The sequence below is a fragment of the Armigeres subalbatus genome, chromosome 2 (genome assembly GCF_024139115.2).
Source record: "Armigeres subalbatus isolate Guangzhou_Male chromosome 2, GZ_Asu_2, whole genome shotgun sequence".
NCBI lineage: Eukaryota > Metazoa > Arthropoda > Insecta > Diptera > Culicidae > Armigeres > Armigeres subalbatus.
In genome coordinates this window covers 16,036,550-16,055,285 of record NC_085140.1, presented here as the reverse complement: position 1 = coordinate 16,055,285, position 18,736 = coordinate 16,036,550, and the positions used below count along the sequence as shown (strand labels likewise).

At 37.7% G+C, this 18,736-nt stretch overlaps 2 protein-coding genes across 13 annotated transcripts in view; both read right to left on the bottom strand.

Annotated features, from left to right (window-relative positions):
* The window catches only part of LOC134217961 (guanine nucleotide exchange factor DBS), a 502,406-nt gene that overhangs the window by 477,300 nt on the left and 6,370 nt on the right, over window positions 1–18,736 (bottom strand). The gene's annotated exons all lie outside the window — the stretch shown is intronic.
* Window positions 1,370–18,736, bottom strand: part of LOC134217962 (glycogenin-1) — a 165,915-nt gene continuing 148,548 nt past the window's right edge. For 2 of the 11 annotated variants that reach the window (XM_062696811.1, XM_062696812.1), the window contains exon 8: window positions 1,370–1,620. In XM_062696811.1, coding sequence (XP_062552795.1) covers window positions 1,454–1,620 — 167 coding nt within the window. In that variant the 3' untranslated portion in view covers window positions 1,370–1,453. The remainder of the gene's footprint in view (window positions 1,621–18,736) is intronic. The other 9 variants (XM_062696818.1, XM_062696815.1, XM_062696817.1 and 6 more) reach the window with 8 other exon arrangements.

The following is an 18,736-nucleotide window of genomic DNA, read 5'->3' as shown; positions in this document are numbered from 1 at the left end:
CTAGCATTGTAAAAATGAAAAACTATATTGAAAACACGATTTCGGCTCTCGGCAAATAAGAACACTGAGGAAAAAGAATTCAAAAGCAACTCTAAACTGCAATGAGCTCATTCAATTGACTGATAGCAAAATTCTAATAGTCATATTGTCGTGCAAAATCTGATGATAAATACCTTATTTATTGAAAAATATAATTTTCATATTACGTCTGCGGACGACCCAAACATTTGATTGCCCATTTAGGTGTTTTCTCGCTTTTTTTAAATTCATTCCAATGCAAACAATAAAACAACCTAGGAGTGAATATATCGACTCGATTCGAGTATTGACAAAGCTAAAAGTTCGTGTATGGTCCGCTATTTGAAAACTCCGCCTCACGAGCACCAAACCCGGGAAACAAATGATGCTCCGCTAGCACCATAATTCCCGATTATGAAACGAGAAAACTCAATTAGAATTGAGACCAAAATAGCTCCCTCTTCCGTAGTCTGCGCTCGAGCGACCACCATCAACACTATAGGCAGCGACTGGATGAAACGATCTCTACCGAATCACTTAATCGAATGAAAAAACGTTTTCCAGTTGGCTGGATGTGTGATGGGCCTTAATATTTTACGATTCCATTAATGATTTCAGCCATTTTTCTCAATGCGTTTGTTGACACCTACGCGATGTGCGGTGTTTCATAGCGGACCCAAATTGATATCAATTTCAAGCACCATTATCGCTCTGTTTGTAAAAATGGTATCGTTATTTAACAAATGACAACAGCAGAAAGTAGCAGAGCGAATGTGAACTGAATTAATTATGTTCTCACCTTTCACCAATTATGCTTATTTGATTGCTTCCATAAGTGAATTAAAACAAATCATTACCATGGGAACCCTTCATTCCCGCATCCACTTGTTATCTTCTGCGCTCGAAAGCAGTAGGCCGTTCGACGCAATCCACTTACTTACCGCTGTCTGGTCCCGTCATTTTTGAACCGCTTTTCGATGACATTCGCTGACTCAAGTATAGGTAGTGAGTGACATCAATGAAGGCAAAATCAATTGGGCGTCAAATCCAGAGCGCAATCAGTCAGCTTCAATTGACTTTTATGACGGAAGGCGGCACACTTGAAGTAGCCGAAGGTGAAACTGAAACGTTGGGCATTTTTTATTGCAATCGACTTAGTTTATATTTTTATCGGTCAGTAATCAATTTGTCGCAATTTTAGAATAATCTAAGGATTATTTAAGAATAATCAAAGTCAAGTCAAGAAAAATGACATATTTCGGATAAATTAGAATAATTTCAAACTATCTAACGAAAGAACAATACATTTATTAAACAAACGTGTTTTCACCTAAAACCTTGGGAATAAAAAAAAAAGAAATCAACAAAAATATAACAATTGTACTTAGTACCTGAGTAAACATAAAACAATGAAAAACAAATAATGATAAACTCATTAAGACTCAATAGCAGCCGTAAAAGTTGCCAAACTGTAGCACACCACCAATAAAGAAAACACCAATAAAGCATCGACAGTAACGTTGAAAACCGTCCGAACTACATTCTTCACCGATTGGTAACAGTAACTAGTGACGTTGCCTACCGTTGAGGTTAGAATCTGCACTGGAAATAAATAAGACATAATCAATGAACTAAAATAAACCACCCTGAACCCTAAGGTGCCATGCCATTCTCCAAAATTGCTAACCCATCGATAAGCATTTAATCGGTTGTTCGTCGCTACTATCCAATTTTCCATCGATGGCAAAAAAAATACAATCAACTGTCGTAAATCACGAACAAATTAAAATTATCTCAGCTACTAAATCCAATGATCCAAGTAAGGCGACGACGGAAACGGCAGTAAAATCGCTTATGGCCTCTTGCCAGCGTGATCCAGTGTGTATCATAAAAAGTGACCCAAAATCCAACGACCGACAGTAAGCCCAACAAGACACCGGGTGTCGTCTTCCGGTAAACGACTGGCAGTGCAATTTCGAAGCTTCTACTCTCGCCCTATTGAAGACCGCCGGGCGGAGCCTTTCTTACTTTAGCCAGACATTCAGGCAACACCGGCAGGCATTATCTATGTATGTATATCGCTATGTTTAGTTATTGACCACGTCCGTTCCCCAAAGCACGAAAGACTACTCCGGTTAGTGTCCGCTTTAACTAAAATAAAATTCCGCATTTAATAGGCATGTAGAACATAAAAGGCTGGATTTGCTTTTATTTGTTTACTGGTGAAACATCGCAAAAATACTAAACAAACTCATTCGCTTTCCATTTCATTTTATAACCCTACTCAAAAGAGCAATGCAACTCAATGTTCTCATTTTATTAGTTGTCATTCGAGCCTACTGCTTAAAAAAATCAAAATGAGCAACAAAACAATTTAATCTTAAATTTTTAATTTTTTATAGGTTTTGAGTAGTTATTACCTCGTAATTTTGGAACGGCGAATTTCAGTTTTCAGTTTGTTGATGTACATAACTGTAAACGTGATACATTGCGAGTAATCACGCGCAGGTAATTCTTATTCAAAGTCATAGGTATGACCAAATTTTGTTGTAGAAAAAAAGATAAGCAGTCGATAATTAAAATGATGATGACGGTCCGTCCTTCCGTTAAACCCAGGAGCAGTATGTCCACACGTGTTCAACAATGAGACGAAACCAAATACGTAGAATGCAGTGCCGCGATCAGCGCCTACTTAGGACTTGCGTTTGACCGCGGGTATCGCAAACACGGGAAATTTGTTTCGAATTGTGTTGGAAATTTGTATGACAACCGGCCGGCCATAAAACAGTCGCACAGTCGTGTGGTGGGCGCAACCTTGACATTGACACCGTTCACAATCCACACGAATGCAGTCAGTGTGCGGGCGGCGATACTCGACTCGCGATCCACCGAAAAAAAAGGCTGAATATCAGAAAATAAACACAACGGCGCCAGTAGTAGTTCGATAAAGCGAAGGTACTTGCTGTCTGTTGTCTGTTGGCGACGCTCAAACAAGTTTCTACCAAAGTGGTTGCATAAATAGACGAAAGCAAACATCACTTGTATTCATTTTTTTATTGTATTTGCATTCAACTTTAAGTTGCTTTAGTTTCAATTCGAAAACAAATTAGTACTATTTAGTCAAATTTTATTACTTAATACCAAAATCTCCACTAATTTTTCAATTTTTTATTACTGTACCGCTCATAAAAAAAATCTACTCCTTCGCTTATTTTTATTCGCAACAGAAAATGTGCGCCAGATAGTCGCCTAAGAAAAACATATCGCCAGAAAAAAAGCTACTTTGATATTTTTGAAAATTCGGTCGACACGTGGTGGATTGTGGCGATAAATGCCTTGATAGCACGTGCTATTTGTAATGCGGATAAAATTTTAACATCTATGAGAGCCTTGGAAAATGATCACGAAAGCTGTCATTTTGTTGCAAGGCACAATATTGAGAATTTCAGCGTATCAAATATTGCAGGCCTGGTAGCAATGAATGCTATTCAAAATAGTGACTTAGTGACCAACGATGACTAAAAAAGGTGAACAAATAGAGTTTAAGTTGCAGGAAATAGTGACTTTTGTATGAAGTTTATAACCAGTTAGTGAGCTACAAGTTGCATTAGCATTGAAACGGTGTAATTCGTAGACTAAAAACTATGTAGTGATACTCATATTTATCCTTGATCTTTATCTAGAATGCTACCAGAAATTAAGAAGACAAAAATTAAAAAAAAAAAAAGCATGATGATTACTACTATTGGCTACGCTTATCTTCACGGCAAATAACTCAAAGATTTTACACTTACCCCTGGTATCAAACACTACGGGGGAAGTTCTGATCACGAAACTTTTTTTTTTCCTCCCTCCAAGGTTTAGCTCGATAGCTATGAATCTTAAAATGTTCTTTTTTTGTTATCATTGTGATTTCAGTGGTGATTGGACTAATATTCATTAGAAAACGGCTGATTAATCCACCTATCGGTATTGACGAATTTCACATGTTTTACATATGAAAAAGAATGTATAAGAAAGATAAAAATATCACTGATAGGTAAATATATTCCATAATTAACATTATTTTATATTCATAACAAGTTTCGCCCTTGATTGCACTTTTTTGCGAACAAATTGGTTAAGGACAAGTGCTTAAAAAAAGGTGATAACTTTGTACGTGTTTTTCGCACATACACAACACGCACACACAGACATCATCTAAATTCATTCGTTAAACTAAGTTGATTGATTTATAGCCTTGTAAGGCTCATTTTTTCAATAAAAAGATCATCTTTGGGGCGAACATAGGGGACCAGGGGGCATTACGAACACACGGGGCAGATTGGATACCCCCAATATTCTTGTTAATACAATCATTTTTCTACTTTCAATGCAGCGAACTCTACAATCCTTTCATAAACAACTAATTTATAGCCTAGAAGTCATTGTTTTATTTTCTTAGCGCATAAATTTGACAAAAAAAAGTTAGAATGTCTTCCAAATGATTGAAAATTATAAGTTTCACCTCCCATAAAATAAGCTCTACTTAGAAGATGATTTCTCAATTATTGGTCATCCCATAGAAAAAATCTGTTGTTTACAGTGCTCTGGCATGCATTTGTGACAAGTTTCCTTGATTTTTACAAAATTTCCAACAGTTTTTAAATATGTTCATCTGTTGGGGCAAATTGGACACTCTACATGGGGGTAGAACTGACACCTTAAAAAGTAAACACATAACCTTAAACTCATCGAACTAGGCTTTCATATCGTGTTATTTTCGTGTTATCATGGTGAGGAATTATAAATCGCTATAAAAGTTCCATTACATGACATAGATTTGGCAATCTCGTTGGCAAGTTGATCGGTACAACCCATTTGAAGGATTGGCGATGTTAGTAAGGTGGATAAGAGCAAGCATAGTAGACCTCTTCATGTTTTCAAAAAGTATCGAAAATTCAACCGGTCAGCCCAGAATCACAATTCTGATGCTAAAATAAGCCTCCTGTCAAATTTTCAGCTTATTCGGATAAAATTTCGAGGTGGCTCAAGTCGATTTTGTGATTTTGAGCTATTTTCAATTTTGAAAAAAAAATGTATCAAGAGATATAAACGTCGAAAATCATCGCAACTACCTCTAAACGGAAGCTTTCGGTGTGCAGTACAAGTCTTGTTAACATTGCGATTCGTTCCGTTCACGTTTTGACCATGTTAAAGTGATTTTCAAGCTTTTAGGTGCATAAGAACATTGTTTCCCCTAAAAATCGTTGCTCTACAAAATTGTTGAATTTGTTACAAATCATTGCTTATTATTATTATGTTATTGTTCCTCTTTTTTCCCTGGACATTTGACCGGTTAATTCTTAAAAATCAGAAGCCGAAACTTTGAACGTTAGGATTTCTTCAAACAAGTTATTTGAACAACATAAATCAAATCATATGATATTTGATGCCTACAACAAACGACTTCCTAATTTGATTCATTGCATAATATGTCTGTATGTTTTCACCAACATCGGTGTTTTCATGTGATGCAGTTAAAACTGTGTTCATTATCTTAGTTACAGGAAGATTTTATCAAATTCCATTCGTGAAGAGCAAGATCATAGTTGATCTGAATCGAAATTAACCTGACGATTTTTACAATACATCCCCAGAAATAATTATAAAGCATTCGCTGATGTTCATACAAAATTGTTATGTTTGAGGAAAATCTCGATTTCTAACTATTTTGTGTTGAGTACATTAGCATCTTAGCCTAAAATAGCCTAAATTTTTGATTATTGATTGTTTTTTTGTATGCATGTTTATTGAAAAGGCACGTTTTATCCTAGTTGGAAATTATTATAAAGCCACTCCAGTTTTATGGAGTTTCAAAAATGACCGTTTTATATGAAAATCAGCGAATGCTTTATAATTATTTACGGGGATGTACACTTGGTGCTTTTTTGGAGTATAATACTTCAAATTTATACATTGCTTCCAGATTTACATTTGATTCGGTTGATAACAAAAGTAGGTACCTATGATTTTTATTTTGAACCCTTTTTTCAACAGGCGGTGCAGTTAGCAACTTTAGAGAACATTTTTAAAAAACCAGTGACTTTTGGATGCAAATAGTGACTTTTCAGTAACTAGACTCAAAATAGTGACCAAGTTATTAAAAAGTGACTCGCTACCAGGCCTGATATTGTTATTTACGTACCAAAATTCTTCATAGTTCTTCTCTCTGGCGATTTTGCAAAAATGCTCCCAATGCTTCCAGAAAATTCTTTCTATATTAAAACGTATCGATAAGTAAATTATTTGGAGCTTTTAGTGGAATGCCTTTACTTGTCATAAGACGAGTTAGAACTATCCTACTTCAATTCATCTCCACTAAAATAAAATCAGGGATTCCTTATACTTAATCTAGGAAAATTTTAGTAAACAATAATTTCTTAATGAGAAACTGAAATATGTTAACAATAGCACAGATTCTTGCAGGAGGCCAAAGAATCATGTCCAAGCAGCACACGCAACATCTTCCTAAACGCACCTTGTTTCTATTCAGTTTCATTAAATGCATTGCAAAAACATCAAAGTACGAAAATGTTGCATCAAGATGTCAAAAACGTTCGAATTGTGATCAATGTTTCATTAGCATTGCAATGCAGTACGTGTTTGACATTTGTAAACAAACAACCAAAGAATAGTGCACTTCATGTTGCAAACACGAAACAAAATCATTAAGCTGCATATTTTTTACCATGTAACTTCAATGTGTCAAATTAAGTTGCAGATAAGTTGAGTGTGTCTTCATGTTTAATTTACCATCGTTCAACGTTTTGACAACTCACATTTTTTTTCCTGTGATGGTGCAATCAAGTAACAGGAAACCCGAGTACAAAACTTCATTTATGGTGAGTCAACATGCAGTCCCGTCCCTTCGATGTGTTGAATGGTGCTGTGGTAGAGTGAAGTACTATCAATCACAAGATCCATAAATCGATTCCAGTTTTATATTTTTATTTTATTTTTTTTTTCCGCTGTAGTATTTTCAACATTATTGCAATTTTACTGCAATCGAAGGATATTTTCGTAGGATCCACCTCTTGCGCTTTTTAGATTGCTAGAGAGAGTTATATTTGATGGCACATACGCATAGATTGTTTCTTTCCGAATAGTTGCAACATAGTGGAATGTTCAGTAGTGAAACAAGTTGTGCTGCTTGGGTTTTTAAACCTAAATAGTTTGTTCAGGCTCCTTAAATTTCTTTAAAAGAAGTTTCTTTAGAATATCAAACGTTAATTCAAATTAAAAATTTGAAAATATTTTAAATTTCACAGTTATATTATTTTAACTTTCAAAGTTTATGCAATTATCATAAGAATACAATTTGTGAAAACCTCAAGAACTGGTTGTCTGATCATTTGAGCAGTTCCTCGCTAACTATTGGTTTCTTTAAAACCAATTTAAAAACAATGAAGTTCATGTAGAATTAAAAAGATTTAATATGAATAGTTCAATTGATTATGGAGACTAATAGTTTTTTTTTCAAATATGTTTGAAATATGTTTGGATTCTCGATGGTATTCTGCTTACCTCACATTCATGAATAGTGACATAGAATCTGCTCATTAAGTTATAATTTAAAAGTAATAAGCTGGCCAGTGGCCAGTCTGGTTGCAAATCATTTGACAGAGCCAATAGACATTGCATGGCAGACTAGTGTGGTTCTTTTTTATAAGCATAAAGCAGAAAAACGAAAGCAATAAAAACGTAAAGTATCTTAAAATATAGCCAACATATTATTTTAATGTTCAGCTCTTGGTTTTATCTTATTCAAACTATTTTAAAGAATACCTTCCAGAGTAACTGATGAGGCTATTCAAATTATCACAAATTTATGTGAGGATAAAAACAATTCTCTCTAATAAAATAAATCTAATGAAATCGTTCTTAATAACTTAGAGAACTTAGCAATGAAGTAAGTAAAGCAGTGTATAACTGCATCATAGTCATTGGTGTTGGTTTACCAAAAATCCACAAAATTTTAAAACAACTAATATGAATTTTAACACCCGAAGACCCAAATCTTTGTTTCCGATCAACATCATTATTTGTTTTTCTAAAATAGATTGAAGCACCTTTTGCGAAATCAAAACATTCGACTCGTAATTTAATCAATTTTATATTTTAAATGCCTAGAATTTTGTTTTGAATTTTGTTTTTTTAGTGTGCTATCCATTAAAATGTCAATAAGAAGAAGATCCATTAAAATAAAATCATTAATTTATTATTAAAAAGTTTGAACGTTCCCATTCAATATTATTGGACATAACAAAGTTTTTGACTTATTCCTTATTTTCCAAATAAAAATTTTTTTTGGACTATATGATCCACCATCATAACCTTCTATTATATTAGGTTAGTTGTGGAAAAATACAAAACTTGAGATATTTTACTTTTCAAATATTACAGAAAATATCACGAAGTATCAAAAAATTACCATGATTTGTAGAACTCTTAAATATAATTCCAAAAAACACTTGAACATGTGTTAAAATAGGTAGTTTTATAGATAGTATAGATGAGCGAAGATAAATCCTCTGTCTCCAAACGAGCATGACGTCTCGATTTCAATGAAAATATAAAGGTGTATGTGATGTCATATGCGCCTGGTACCCGTTAAAAAAAATGAACCCAACCATGCTTTTGCTCATCTATGGATTCTACTATCTACAAGTGTTATTCATTCATTCATTCATTTATTTAGTTAACATCTAAACAGATAACACTGAATCAACAATTTGACGCCGCAATGCACGGTTCGTGGCCGCATCTCTCCATCCTCGGATACGCCCCAAGCTCGCCAAGTCGTTCTGCACCTGGTCTGCCCATCTCGCTCGCTGCGCTCCACGCCGTCTCGTACCTGCCGGATCGGAAGCGAACACCATCTTTGCAGGGTTGCTGTCCGGCATTCTTGCAACATGTCCTGCCCATCGTACCCTTCCGGCTTTAGCTATCTTCTGGATACTGGGTTCGCCGTAGAGTTGGGCGAGCTCATGGTTCATTCTTCGCCGCCACACACCGTTTTCTTGCACACCGCCAAAGATGGTCCTAAGCACCCGTCTCTCGAATAGTGCTTGCAAGTCCTCCTCGAGCATTGTCCATGTTTCATGTCCGTAGAGGACAACCGGTCTTATTAACGTCTTGTACATGACACATTTGGTGCGGTGGCGAATCTTTTTCGACCGCAGTTTCTTCTGGAGCCCGTAGTAGGCCCGACTTCCACAGATGATGCGCCTTCGTATTTCACGACTAACGTTGTTGTCAGCCGTTAGCAAGGATCCGAGATAGACGAATTCCTCGACCACCTCGAAGGTATCCCCGTCTATCGTAACACTGCTTCCCAGGCGGGCCCTGTCGCGCTCGGTTCCGCCCACAAGCATGTACTTTGTCTTTGACGCATTCACCTTGTTTGTTGCGCACTTTTGTTGCTTCACGTTTCAGGCGGGTGTACAGTTCTGCCACCTTTGCAAATGTTCGGCCGACAATGTCCATGTCATCCGCGAAGCAAATAAATTGACTGGATCTGTTGAAAATCGTACCCCGGCTGTTACACCCGGCTCTCCGCATAACACCTTCTACCGCAATGTTGAACAACAGGCACGAAAGTCCATCACCTTGTCTTAGTCCCCGGCGCGATTCGAACGAACTGGAGTGTTCGCCCGAAATCTTCACACAGTTTTGCACACCATCTACCGTTGCTTTGATCAGTCTGGTAAGCTTCCCAGGGAAGCTGTTCTCGTCCATAATTTTCCATAGCTCTACGCGGTCTATACTGTCGTATGCCGCCTTGAAATCAACGAACAGATGGTGCGTTGGGAACCAGGTCCGACCCGACGGCAAATCCTTCAAAAATGCCGTGAATACCAGGATTCACGGCATTTTTGAAGGATTTGCCGTACAGTAAAGATCTGGTCCGTTGTCGAGCGGCCGTCAACGAAGCCGGCTTGATAACTTCCCACGAACTCGTTCACTAATGGTGACAGACGACGGAAGATGATCTGGGATATCACTTTGTAGGCGGCATTAAGGATGGTGATCGCTCGAAAGTTCTCACACTCCAGTTTGTCGCCTTTCTTGTAGATGGGGCATATAACCCCTTCCTTCCACTCCTCCGGTAGCTGTTCGGTTTCCCAGATTCTGACTATCAGTTTGTGCAGGCAAGTGGCCAGCTTTTCCGGGCCCATCTTGATGAGCTCAGCTCCGATGCCATCCTTACCAGCTGCTTTATTCGCTTTTAGCTGTTGAATGACATCCTTAACTTCCCTCAAGGTGGGGGCTGGTTGGCTTCCATCGTCCACTGAACTGACGTAGTCATCTCCTCCGCTGCCTTGACTTTCTCTGCCTGTACTCTCAGCGCCATTCAGATGTTCCTCGTAGTGCTGCTTCCACCTTTCGATCACCACACGTTCGTCCGTCAAGATGCTCCCATCCTTATCCCGGCACATTTCGGCTCGCGGCACGAAGCCTTTGCGGGATGCGTTGAGCTTCTGATAGAACTTGCGTGTTTCTTGAGAACGGCACAGCTGTTCCATCTCCTCGCACTCCGCTTCTTCCAGGCGGCGTTTCTTCTCTTGAAAAAAGGTGGGTCTGTTGTCTCCGCTCCCGTCTATAACGTTCCACGTTCTGCCGGGTACCTTGCTGCAGCGCGACCGCCCGCGCTGCGTCCTTCTCCTCCAGAATCTGTCTGCACTCTTCGTCGAACCAATCGTTCCGTCGACTTCGACCCATATACCCGACGTTGTTCTCCGCTGCGTCGTTAATGGCTGCTTTAACTGTACTCCAGCAGTCCTCAAGAGGGGCCCCATCGAGCTCACCCTCTTCCGGCAACGCTGCCTCGAGATGCTGCGCGAATGCAGTGGCGACATCAGGTTGCTTCAGTCGCTCTAGGTCGTACCGCGGCGGTCGTCGGTACCGAACATTGTTGATGACGGATAGTTTTGGGCGCAGTTTAACCATCACCAGATAGTGGTCAGAGTCGATGTTAGCGCCACGATATGGCCTGACGTCGATAATGTCGGAGAAGTGCCGTCCATCAATCAGAACGTGGTCGATTTGTGATTCTGTCTGCAGTGGTGATCTCCAGGTGTACCGATACGGGAGGCTGTGTTGGAAGTAGGTGCTACGAATGGCCATATTCTTGGAGGCGGCGAAATCAATTAGTCGTAGGCCGTTTTCGTTCGTCAGCCGGTGAGCGCTGAACTTTCCAATAGTCGGTCTAAACTCCTCCTCTTGGCCAACCTGAGCGTTCAAATCTCCTATGATGATTTTGACGTCGTGGCTTGGGCAGCTGTCGTACTCACGTTCCAGCTGCGCGTAGAATGCGTCCTTATCATCATCAGTGCTTCCGGAGTGTGGGCTATGGACGTTGATTATGCTGAAGTTGAAGAACCGGCCTTTGATCCTCAACCTGCACATTCTTTCATTGATCGGCCACCACCCGATCACGCGCCTTTGCATATCGCCCATCACTATGAAAGCTGTTCCCAGCTCATGTGTGTTGCCGCAGCTCTGGTAGATGGTATGATTACCTCTAAACGTTCGCACCATTGATCCCTTCCAACAAACCTCCTGCATCGCTACGATGCCGAATCAATGGTCCTTGAGCACATCGGCGAGTATGCGTGTGCTCCCGATGAAGTTGAGAGATTTGCAGTTCCACGAACTGAGTTTCCAATCGCTAGTCCCTTTTCGTCGCAGTGGTCTTCGCCGATGGTTCCGGTCCGTACTCTCTTGTTGATTGTTCGTTGCTTATGATTTTTAAAGGCTGGCTTGCAGGGCCTGACACCAAACCCCTAAATTTCCGGAGGACCATTCCTCCTTATTTCCGGTGGACCATGGTGCACAGTTTCACTTTAGAGTCCCTCGCTGACACTCGGACGATGATCAGCCGCCCTAACATGGAGAACAGACGCTGTTGTGAGCCGATCCTGACATGGAGAACAGACGCTCAATAAGATTTGCACCTCCGGAGAGGAGCAAACCCCTTCCTGTCAGCATACGACCATAGTTCCCACTGGGGTTGGTTACCTGATCTTTCCTAAGGTTGCTCGTATCCCGGCCAGCACCGTGGGGAGGTAGGGATAGGAGTTGCTGGGTAAGAGGCTAAGGACCGCGAGATGGGGTCTATTTTATTCCTTCAGGTACGCGAAGTACCAATGGTACGCTTTACCCAGCATTAAATGTTCGAGTTCTACTCATCAAATAGACACCCATATTGCATGGTCTCAGGCCAAAAAATTGGTCCATATGGCCGCCATTTTGAATTTCGTTCCACCATATTGGATTTCAAAATGGCGTCGGACATCGATTTTCGAGTTCTACTCATCAAACCCGATCGATAGACACCCATATTGCATGGTTTCACGTCAAATAATTGGTACATATGGCCGCCATCTTGAATTTCTGTATGCCATATTGGATTTCAAAATGGCATCGGACATCGATTTACGAGTTCTACTCATCAAACCCGATCGATAGACACCCATATTGGATGGTTTCAGGTCAAATAGTTAGTTTAAATGGCCACCATCTTGAATTTTGGTCCGCCATCTTGGATATCAAAATTACATCGGACATCGATTTACGAGTTCTACTCATCAAACCCGTTCGATAGACACCCATATTGCATGGTTTCACGTTAAATAATTGGTTCATATGGTCACCATTTTGAATTTTGGTATGTCATCTTGGATTTCAAAATGGCATCGGACATCGATTTTTGAGTTCTACTCATCAAATAGACACCCATATTGCATGGTTTCACGTCAAATAATTGGTCCATATGGCCGCCATTTTTAATTTCGGTCCGCCATATTGGATTTCAAAATGGCGTCGGACATCGATTTTCGAGTTCTACTCATCAAACCCGATCGATAGACACCCATATTGCAAGGTTTCACGTCAAATAATTGGTCCATATGGCCGCCATCATGAATTTCGGTCCGCCATATTGGATTTCAAAATGGCATCGGACATCGTTCTACTCATCAAGCATATTCGATACAATTTCATATTCACTTTAATATTTGGCAAATATACGCATACTCGGGAATCATACTGTAATTTGCTGCTATTCTGCTGCACACCGCGGTGGCACCGCGGTGTCGGTGCGTCTCGGTGAGTGTAGCATGAAACACCGCGGTAATATTCGCAGAACTCACCGCGGTGCAGGCGCACATGTGCACCGCGGTGAATTCTCCGGGGAGATTGACATCCCTGCCAGTAGGACATAATGTTAATTATATATTTGTAACTGCTTTATAGCATTTTAATAAAATAGCGATGAGCTTGTACACTTGGAGAAAGTGTGTCTGAACTTTAAATACAGTAAAATCTCCATGAGTCGATTGTCGACTCATGGAAATATCGAGATGTGGAATATAAAATCCTTGGGAAGCTGTTTGAAGGGACCATCATAGTAACCCAGAAAATATTTTTTAATATGGAATAATTTGCTTCCATGAGTCGATATCGAGTCATAGAACATCGACTCATGGAGGTTTAACTGTATTCGCGAAAATTGGAGCACGAACTATGGCGTGTAATTTTACTTTATAGAAAGAAGCTGAAAAAACTTAAAGAACGGACTTGATAGTCATATCAAGACTGGTTGCGATCAATGCTGCTCAAAATAATGGCTTTAGTGACCAACGTTGACGAAAATAGAGACCAAATAGTGACTTTCATTTGCAGAAAAAGAAACCAAATAGTGTTTTTCTGTCAGTGTCAGTGACTATGACCTACGATTTGAATCAAGGAAATATCTCCATTATTAGAATCATCCATGGCTCATCTTAGGATTTTTTGCATTTTCGTCTCGATTGATTTTTCGGTAAATGAGTGAAACGAAGCGATTTTGCATAAAAACAAACTCAAGCTCCTTTGAAAATGCAAACGAGTTTACTTGCACGTGAGAACTTAACGAATAAGATTTGGTATGATTTTTCCAGACACATTTATTATTAGCATTAGCATTGAGCAATTCGCACAAATTCGTAGGTGGTACAAGCCAAGACTATTGTATGAGAGTAGCATCACTTTCATCCGTTACCACAGATATTAATTTGGGACTAATCACTATCTCTTAGATGGAAGCAATGCACTCTCCAATAGTCGAGATCTGTCCTGGCCACGTCCTTGCGAATGCTGAGGAAGGGGAAGGATGATTAGTTGGACACCTACTTAAGAAAGATGCAGAGAACTCTACGACCTCTCATAGGTGCCACGGGAGGTTTTGGGATTGTGTGGAAGGTTATAGATAACAGTAGGAATCCTTTTGGTAGAACGTGAGACACAGAAAGAACTAAGATAGAAATACAAAGTAGGAAAGGTACGAACCTGGAATTGAACCCACGACCTCCTGCGTATAAGGCAGAAGCGGTAGCCACTAGACCACCGAGCTCGTCTTTTCCAGTCACATTTATTATTGTAGAAAAAGTGATCAAAATTAATTTTCATATGATAATAATAGGCAGTGAGTTATAAATTGTTACACAAAATTATGTTTTTAATTTAAACCCCAATTTTGCAGCAAGTTCTACGACTTCGAACTTTTTCCTATAACCTCTGTATGTGAAAATGCCTTTTTATGATTGAAAACTATGTAGATAATTGCTAGATATCGTATTTCGACTGATAAAGTTTATAAATCTAAAAAAATCCCTCTATTGGTTTGAAAAACTTTTAAAAATTGAAAAAAAAATTGCCATTTAGAAAAGTCGAGTCAAGTACGGGACACTGAAGACGACACAGTTGTGGTCGAAATACGTATCTGCAAAGATTTCAAAATAATTGGTGGAGTTAAATGGAGAGTACTAAACTCGTCTTAGACGGTTGAATACATTCCACTAAAAAGATTAAAATATTTTTTTTAAATTAAGACTCAAAGAGGAGGCAGTATGGACAATTTTTGAATCTCCACTAAAATAAACCTTGTTTCTATTCAGTTTCATTAAAAGACATTGAAAAACAAAACAACCAAAGAATAGTGCACATCATTAAGTTGCATATTTTTTACCATGTAACTTCAATGTGTCTTTCAAAATTTAATTGTTTATTTAAATTAAGTTGAAGATAAGTTGAGTGTGTCTTCATGTTTAATTTACCATCGTTCAACGTTTTGACAACTCACAATTTTTTCCTATGATGCTGCAATCAAGTAACAGAAAACCCGAGTACAAAACTTCATAATCGTATGGTTTTTATGGTGAGTCAACATGCAGTCCCTTCGAAGTGTTGAATGGTGCTGCGGTAGAGTGAAGTACTATCAATCATAAGATTCATAAATCGATTCCAGTTTTTTATTTCCATTTCCTTTTTTTTCCGCTGTAGTATTTTGCATTATTATTGCAATTTTACTGCAATCGAAGGATGTTTGATCCACCTCTTGCGCTTTTTAGATTGCCAGAGAGTTATATTTGATGGCACATACGCATAGATTGTTTCTTTCCGAATAGTTGCAACATAGTGGAATGTTCAGTAGTGAAACAAGTTGTGCTGCTTGGGTTTTAAAACCTAAATAGTTTGTTCAGGCTCCTTAAATTTCTTTAAAAGAAGTTTCTTTAGAATATCAAACGTTTATTCAAATTAAAAATTTAAAAATATTTCAAATTTCACAGTTATATTATTTTAACCTTCAAAGTTTATGCAATTATCATAAGAATAGAATTTGTGAAAACCTCAAGAACTGATTGTCTGATCATTTGAGCAGTTTCTCGCTCACTATTGGTTTCTTTAACCCTTCCCAAAATTGACACTCAAACCAGTACTCGATAAATCCGTTTACCGTTTCCAATCGGTTCAAATACGGTTTAGGAAGTACAAAACTACCAAAGAATGTCATAAATTTTTAAAATCATGAAGTTTGATACGTCGCATGATGGGGTTTGCTTATTTCCCAAAATTGTCCCTTGAACCGGGACTCGGCAAATCAGTTTACCGGTTCCAATCTATTCAAATACGGCCCAGGAAGTACAAAACTAGCATAGAATGGCATAGTTTTTGAAATCATGAAGTTTGATGGGTTGTATGATGGTATTCTCCTATTTCCTTAAAGTGAACCCGTAACAGGTTCCGGCGGAACCTCCGGATATACAGGCCATATTTCGGACGATCAAATTCCTGATCAAATTTGGTATAGTTTATGCGTCGATTCTCTTCAAAATATCTAAAATAATCATTTCTGAAGTATGCGTTCTGGCATATGGCCAAAAGCTAACACCCATTTTAAATCCGGAATAATTCCGGTATCAAGTGACCAGTCCTGAAAATTCATAGAGAACCTGAAACTTGAATAAATTCCGCTTCTTTTAGTAAAAATTGCGAAAAAAAATGTCAAAAAACAAAAAAGTTACAGCCAAAAAGATTTTTATTTTCGTTTTCAAAAGGGAGGTTGGTAACGGAAGGGTTAAAACACAATAAAGTTCATTTAGAATTAAAAATATTTAATATGAATAGTTCAATTGATTATGGAGACCAATAGTTTTTTTTTTCAAAAATGTTTGAAATATGTTTGGATTCTCGATCGTATTCTACTTACCTCACATTCATGAATAGTGACATAGAATTTGCTTATTAAATTATAATTTAAAAGCTAATAAGCTGGCCAGTAGGAATTTGAAGGCAGAAAAAACGAACGACTTTCGGGCTAACAAGCCTGGTTGCAAATCATTTGACAGAGCCAATAGACATTGCATGGCAGTCTAGTGTGGTTTTTTCTTATAAGCATAAATCATAAAAACGAAAGCAGAAAAACGAAAGCAGTAAAAACGTAAAGTATCTTAAAATATACCCAACATATTATTTTAGTGTTCAGCTCTTGGTTTTATCTTATTCAAACTATTTTGAAGAATACCTTCCAGAGTAACTGATGAGGCTATTCAAATTATCACAAATTTCTGTGAGGATAAAGACCATTCTCTCTAATAAAATAAATCGTTCTTAATAACTTAGAGAACTTAGCAATGAAGTAAGTAAAGCAGTGTATAACTGCATCATAGTCATTGGGGTTGGTTTACCAAAAATCCACAAAATTTTAAAACAACTAATATGAGTTTTAACACCCGAAGACCCAAATCTTTGTTTCCGATCAACATCATTATTTGTTTTTCTAAAGCACCTTTTGGTAAATCAAAACATTCGACTCGTAATTTAATCAATTTTGTATTTTAAATGTCTAGAATTTTGTTTTTTTTTAGTGTGCTATCCATTAAAATGCCAATAAGAAAAAGATCCATTAAAATAAAATCATTAATTTATTATTAAAAAGTTTGAACGTTCCCATTCAATATTAGCATATTGGAATTATCAAAGTTTTTGACTTATTCCTTATTTTCCAAATTAAAAAAAATATTTTGGAGTATATCATCCACCATCATAACCTTCTATTATATTAGGTTAGTTGTGGAAAAATACTAAACTTAAGATATTTTACTTTTCAAATATTACCGAAAATATCACGAAGTATCAAAAAATTACCATATTACAATGATTTGTAGAATTCTTAAATATAATTCCAAACAACTCTTGAACATGTGTTAAAATAGGTAGTTTTATAGATAGTATAGATGAGCGAAGATAAATCCTCTGTCTCCAAACGAGCATGACGTCACGATTTCAATGAAAATATAAAGGTGTATGTGATGTCATATGCGCCTGGTACACGGTAAAAAAAACGAACCCAACCATGCTTTTGCTCATCTATAGATTCTACTATCTATAAGTGTTATTATATACTATTTTTTTCTGGATTCTATGCAATTGAAAATTACGAAGAAAAAAATAGAAGTACCTCGTCAAAAGGCAAGCTTGGACATTACAAGAATAACTTAAAATATTAATTATTGTGTTATATAACTAATATAACACAATATTCATAATATATGTCACTCGAAATTGATAACTGGATTCAGAAAAAAAAAGATCTCATTAAGTACATCTTTTTTTTTTTCAGAATAACAGGACGGTTTTTATTTTTTAGATTTTTTAGGGAGGGGTGGGGGGCGTTCAAACTAGCCCCTCATAGGAAAGACATTTTTACGTTTTTTTGGGAAAACTGACAGCTTTGCCATATTTTCGTCTCAAAAGTAACATATTTATATATCGTTACAAAGCTGTTAAACAGATCTATGCAATAGGCTTGATAATGTAATAATAGCTCCGTCCAGAATTTAGTTTTGAGTAGTTTTGTAAAAGCATATTTTACGCAATATTTAACGAACAAAACAGTATTGTGCCCCGCAATACCCCGCAGTAAAACAACATCGCTACACTATTGAACTCTTAACCCTTAAATGCGCAATGTTGTTTTAAAACAACAAACCGAAAATACGTTTAATGTTAATAATTCCAATGGTTATTTACGTTAGAAATATTTCCGACGAATTTAAAAAAAATCGCCTTGCGCCTTTAAGGGTTAAGCTTTGAGGACCAAGAATACAATTCTGCCCAATTTTATCATTTTGTAAGATACATGAAGGCTCATTTTTGCCTTTCTTGTGTACTAAGTATACGTAGAAGCTATATGATCACCCAAAAGCATTTAAAAGGAAGCCCAAACACTCATAGTGCTGTACAGGCCGGACTCGATTATTCGAAGGCTCGATTAACCGGAGGCTCGATTATCCGGAGAAAATTGCTCGATTATCCGGAGAAATATTTTGAACCATCTATAGAAATATGTATT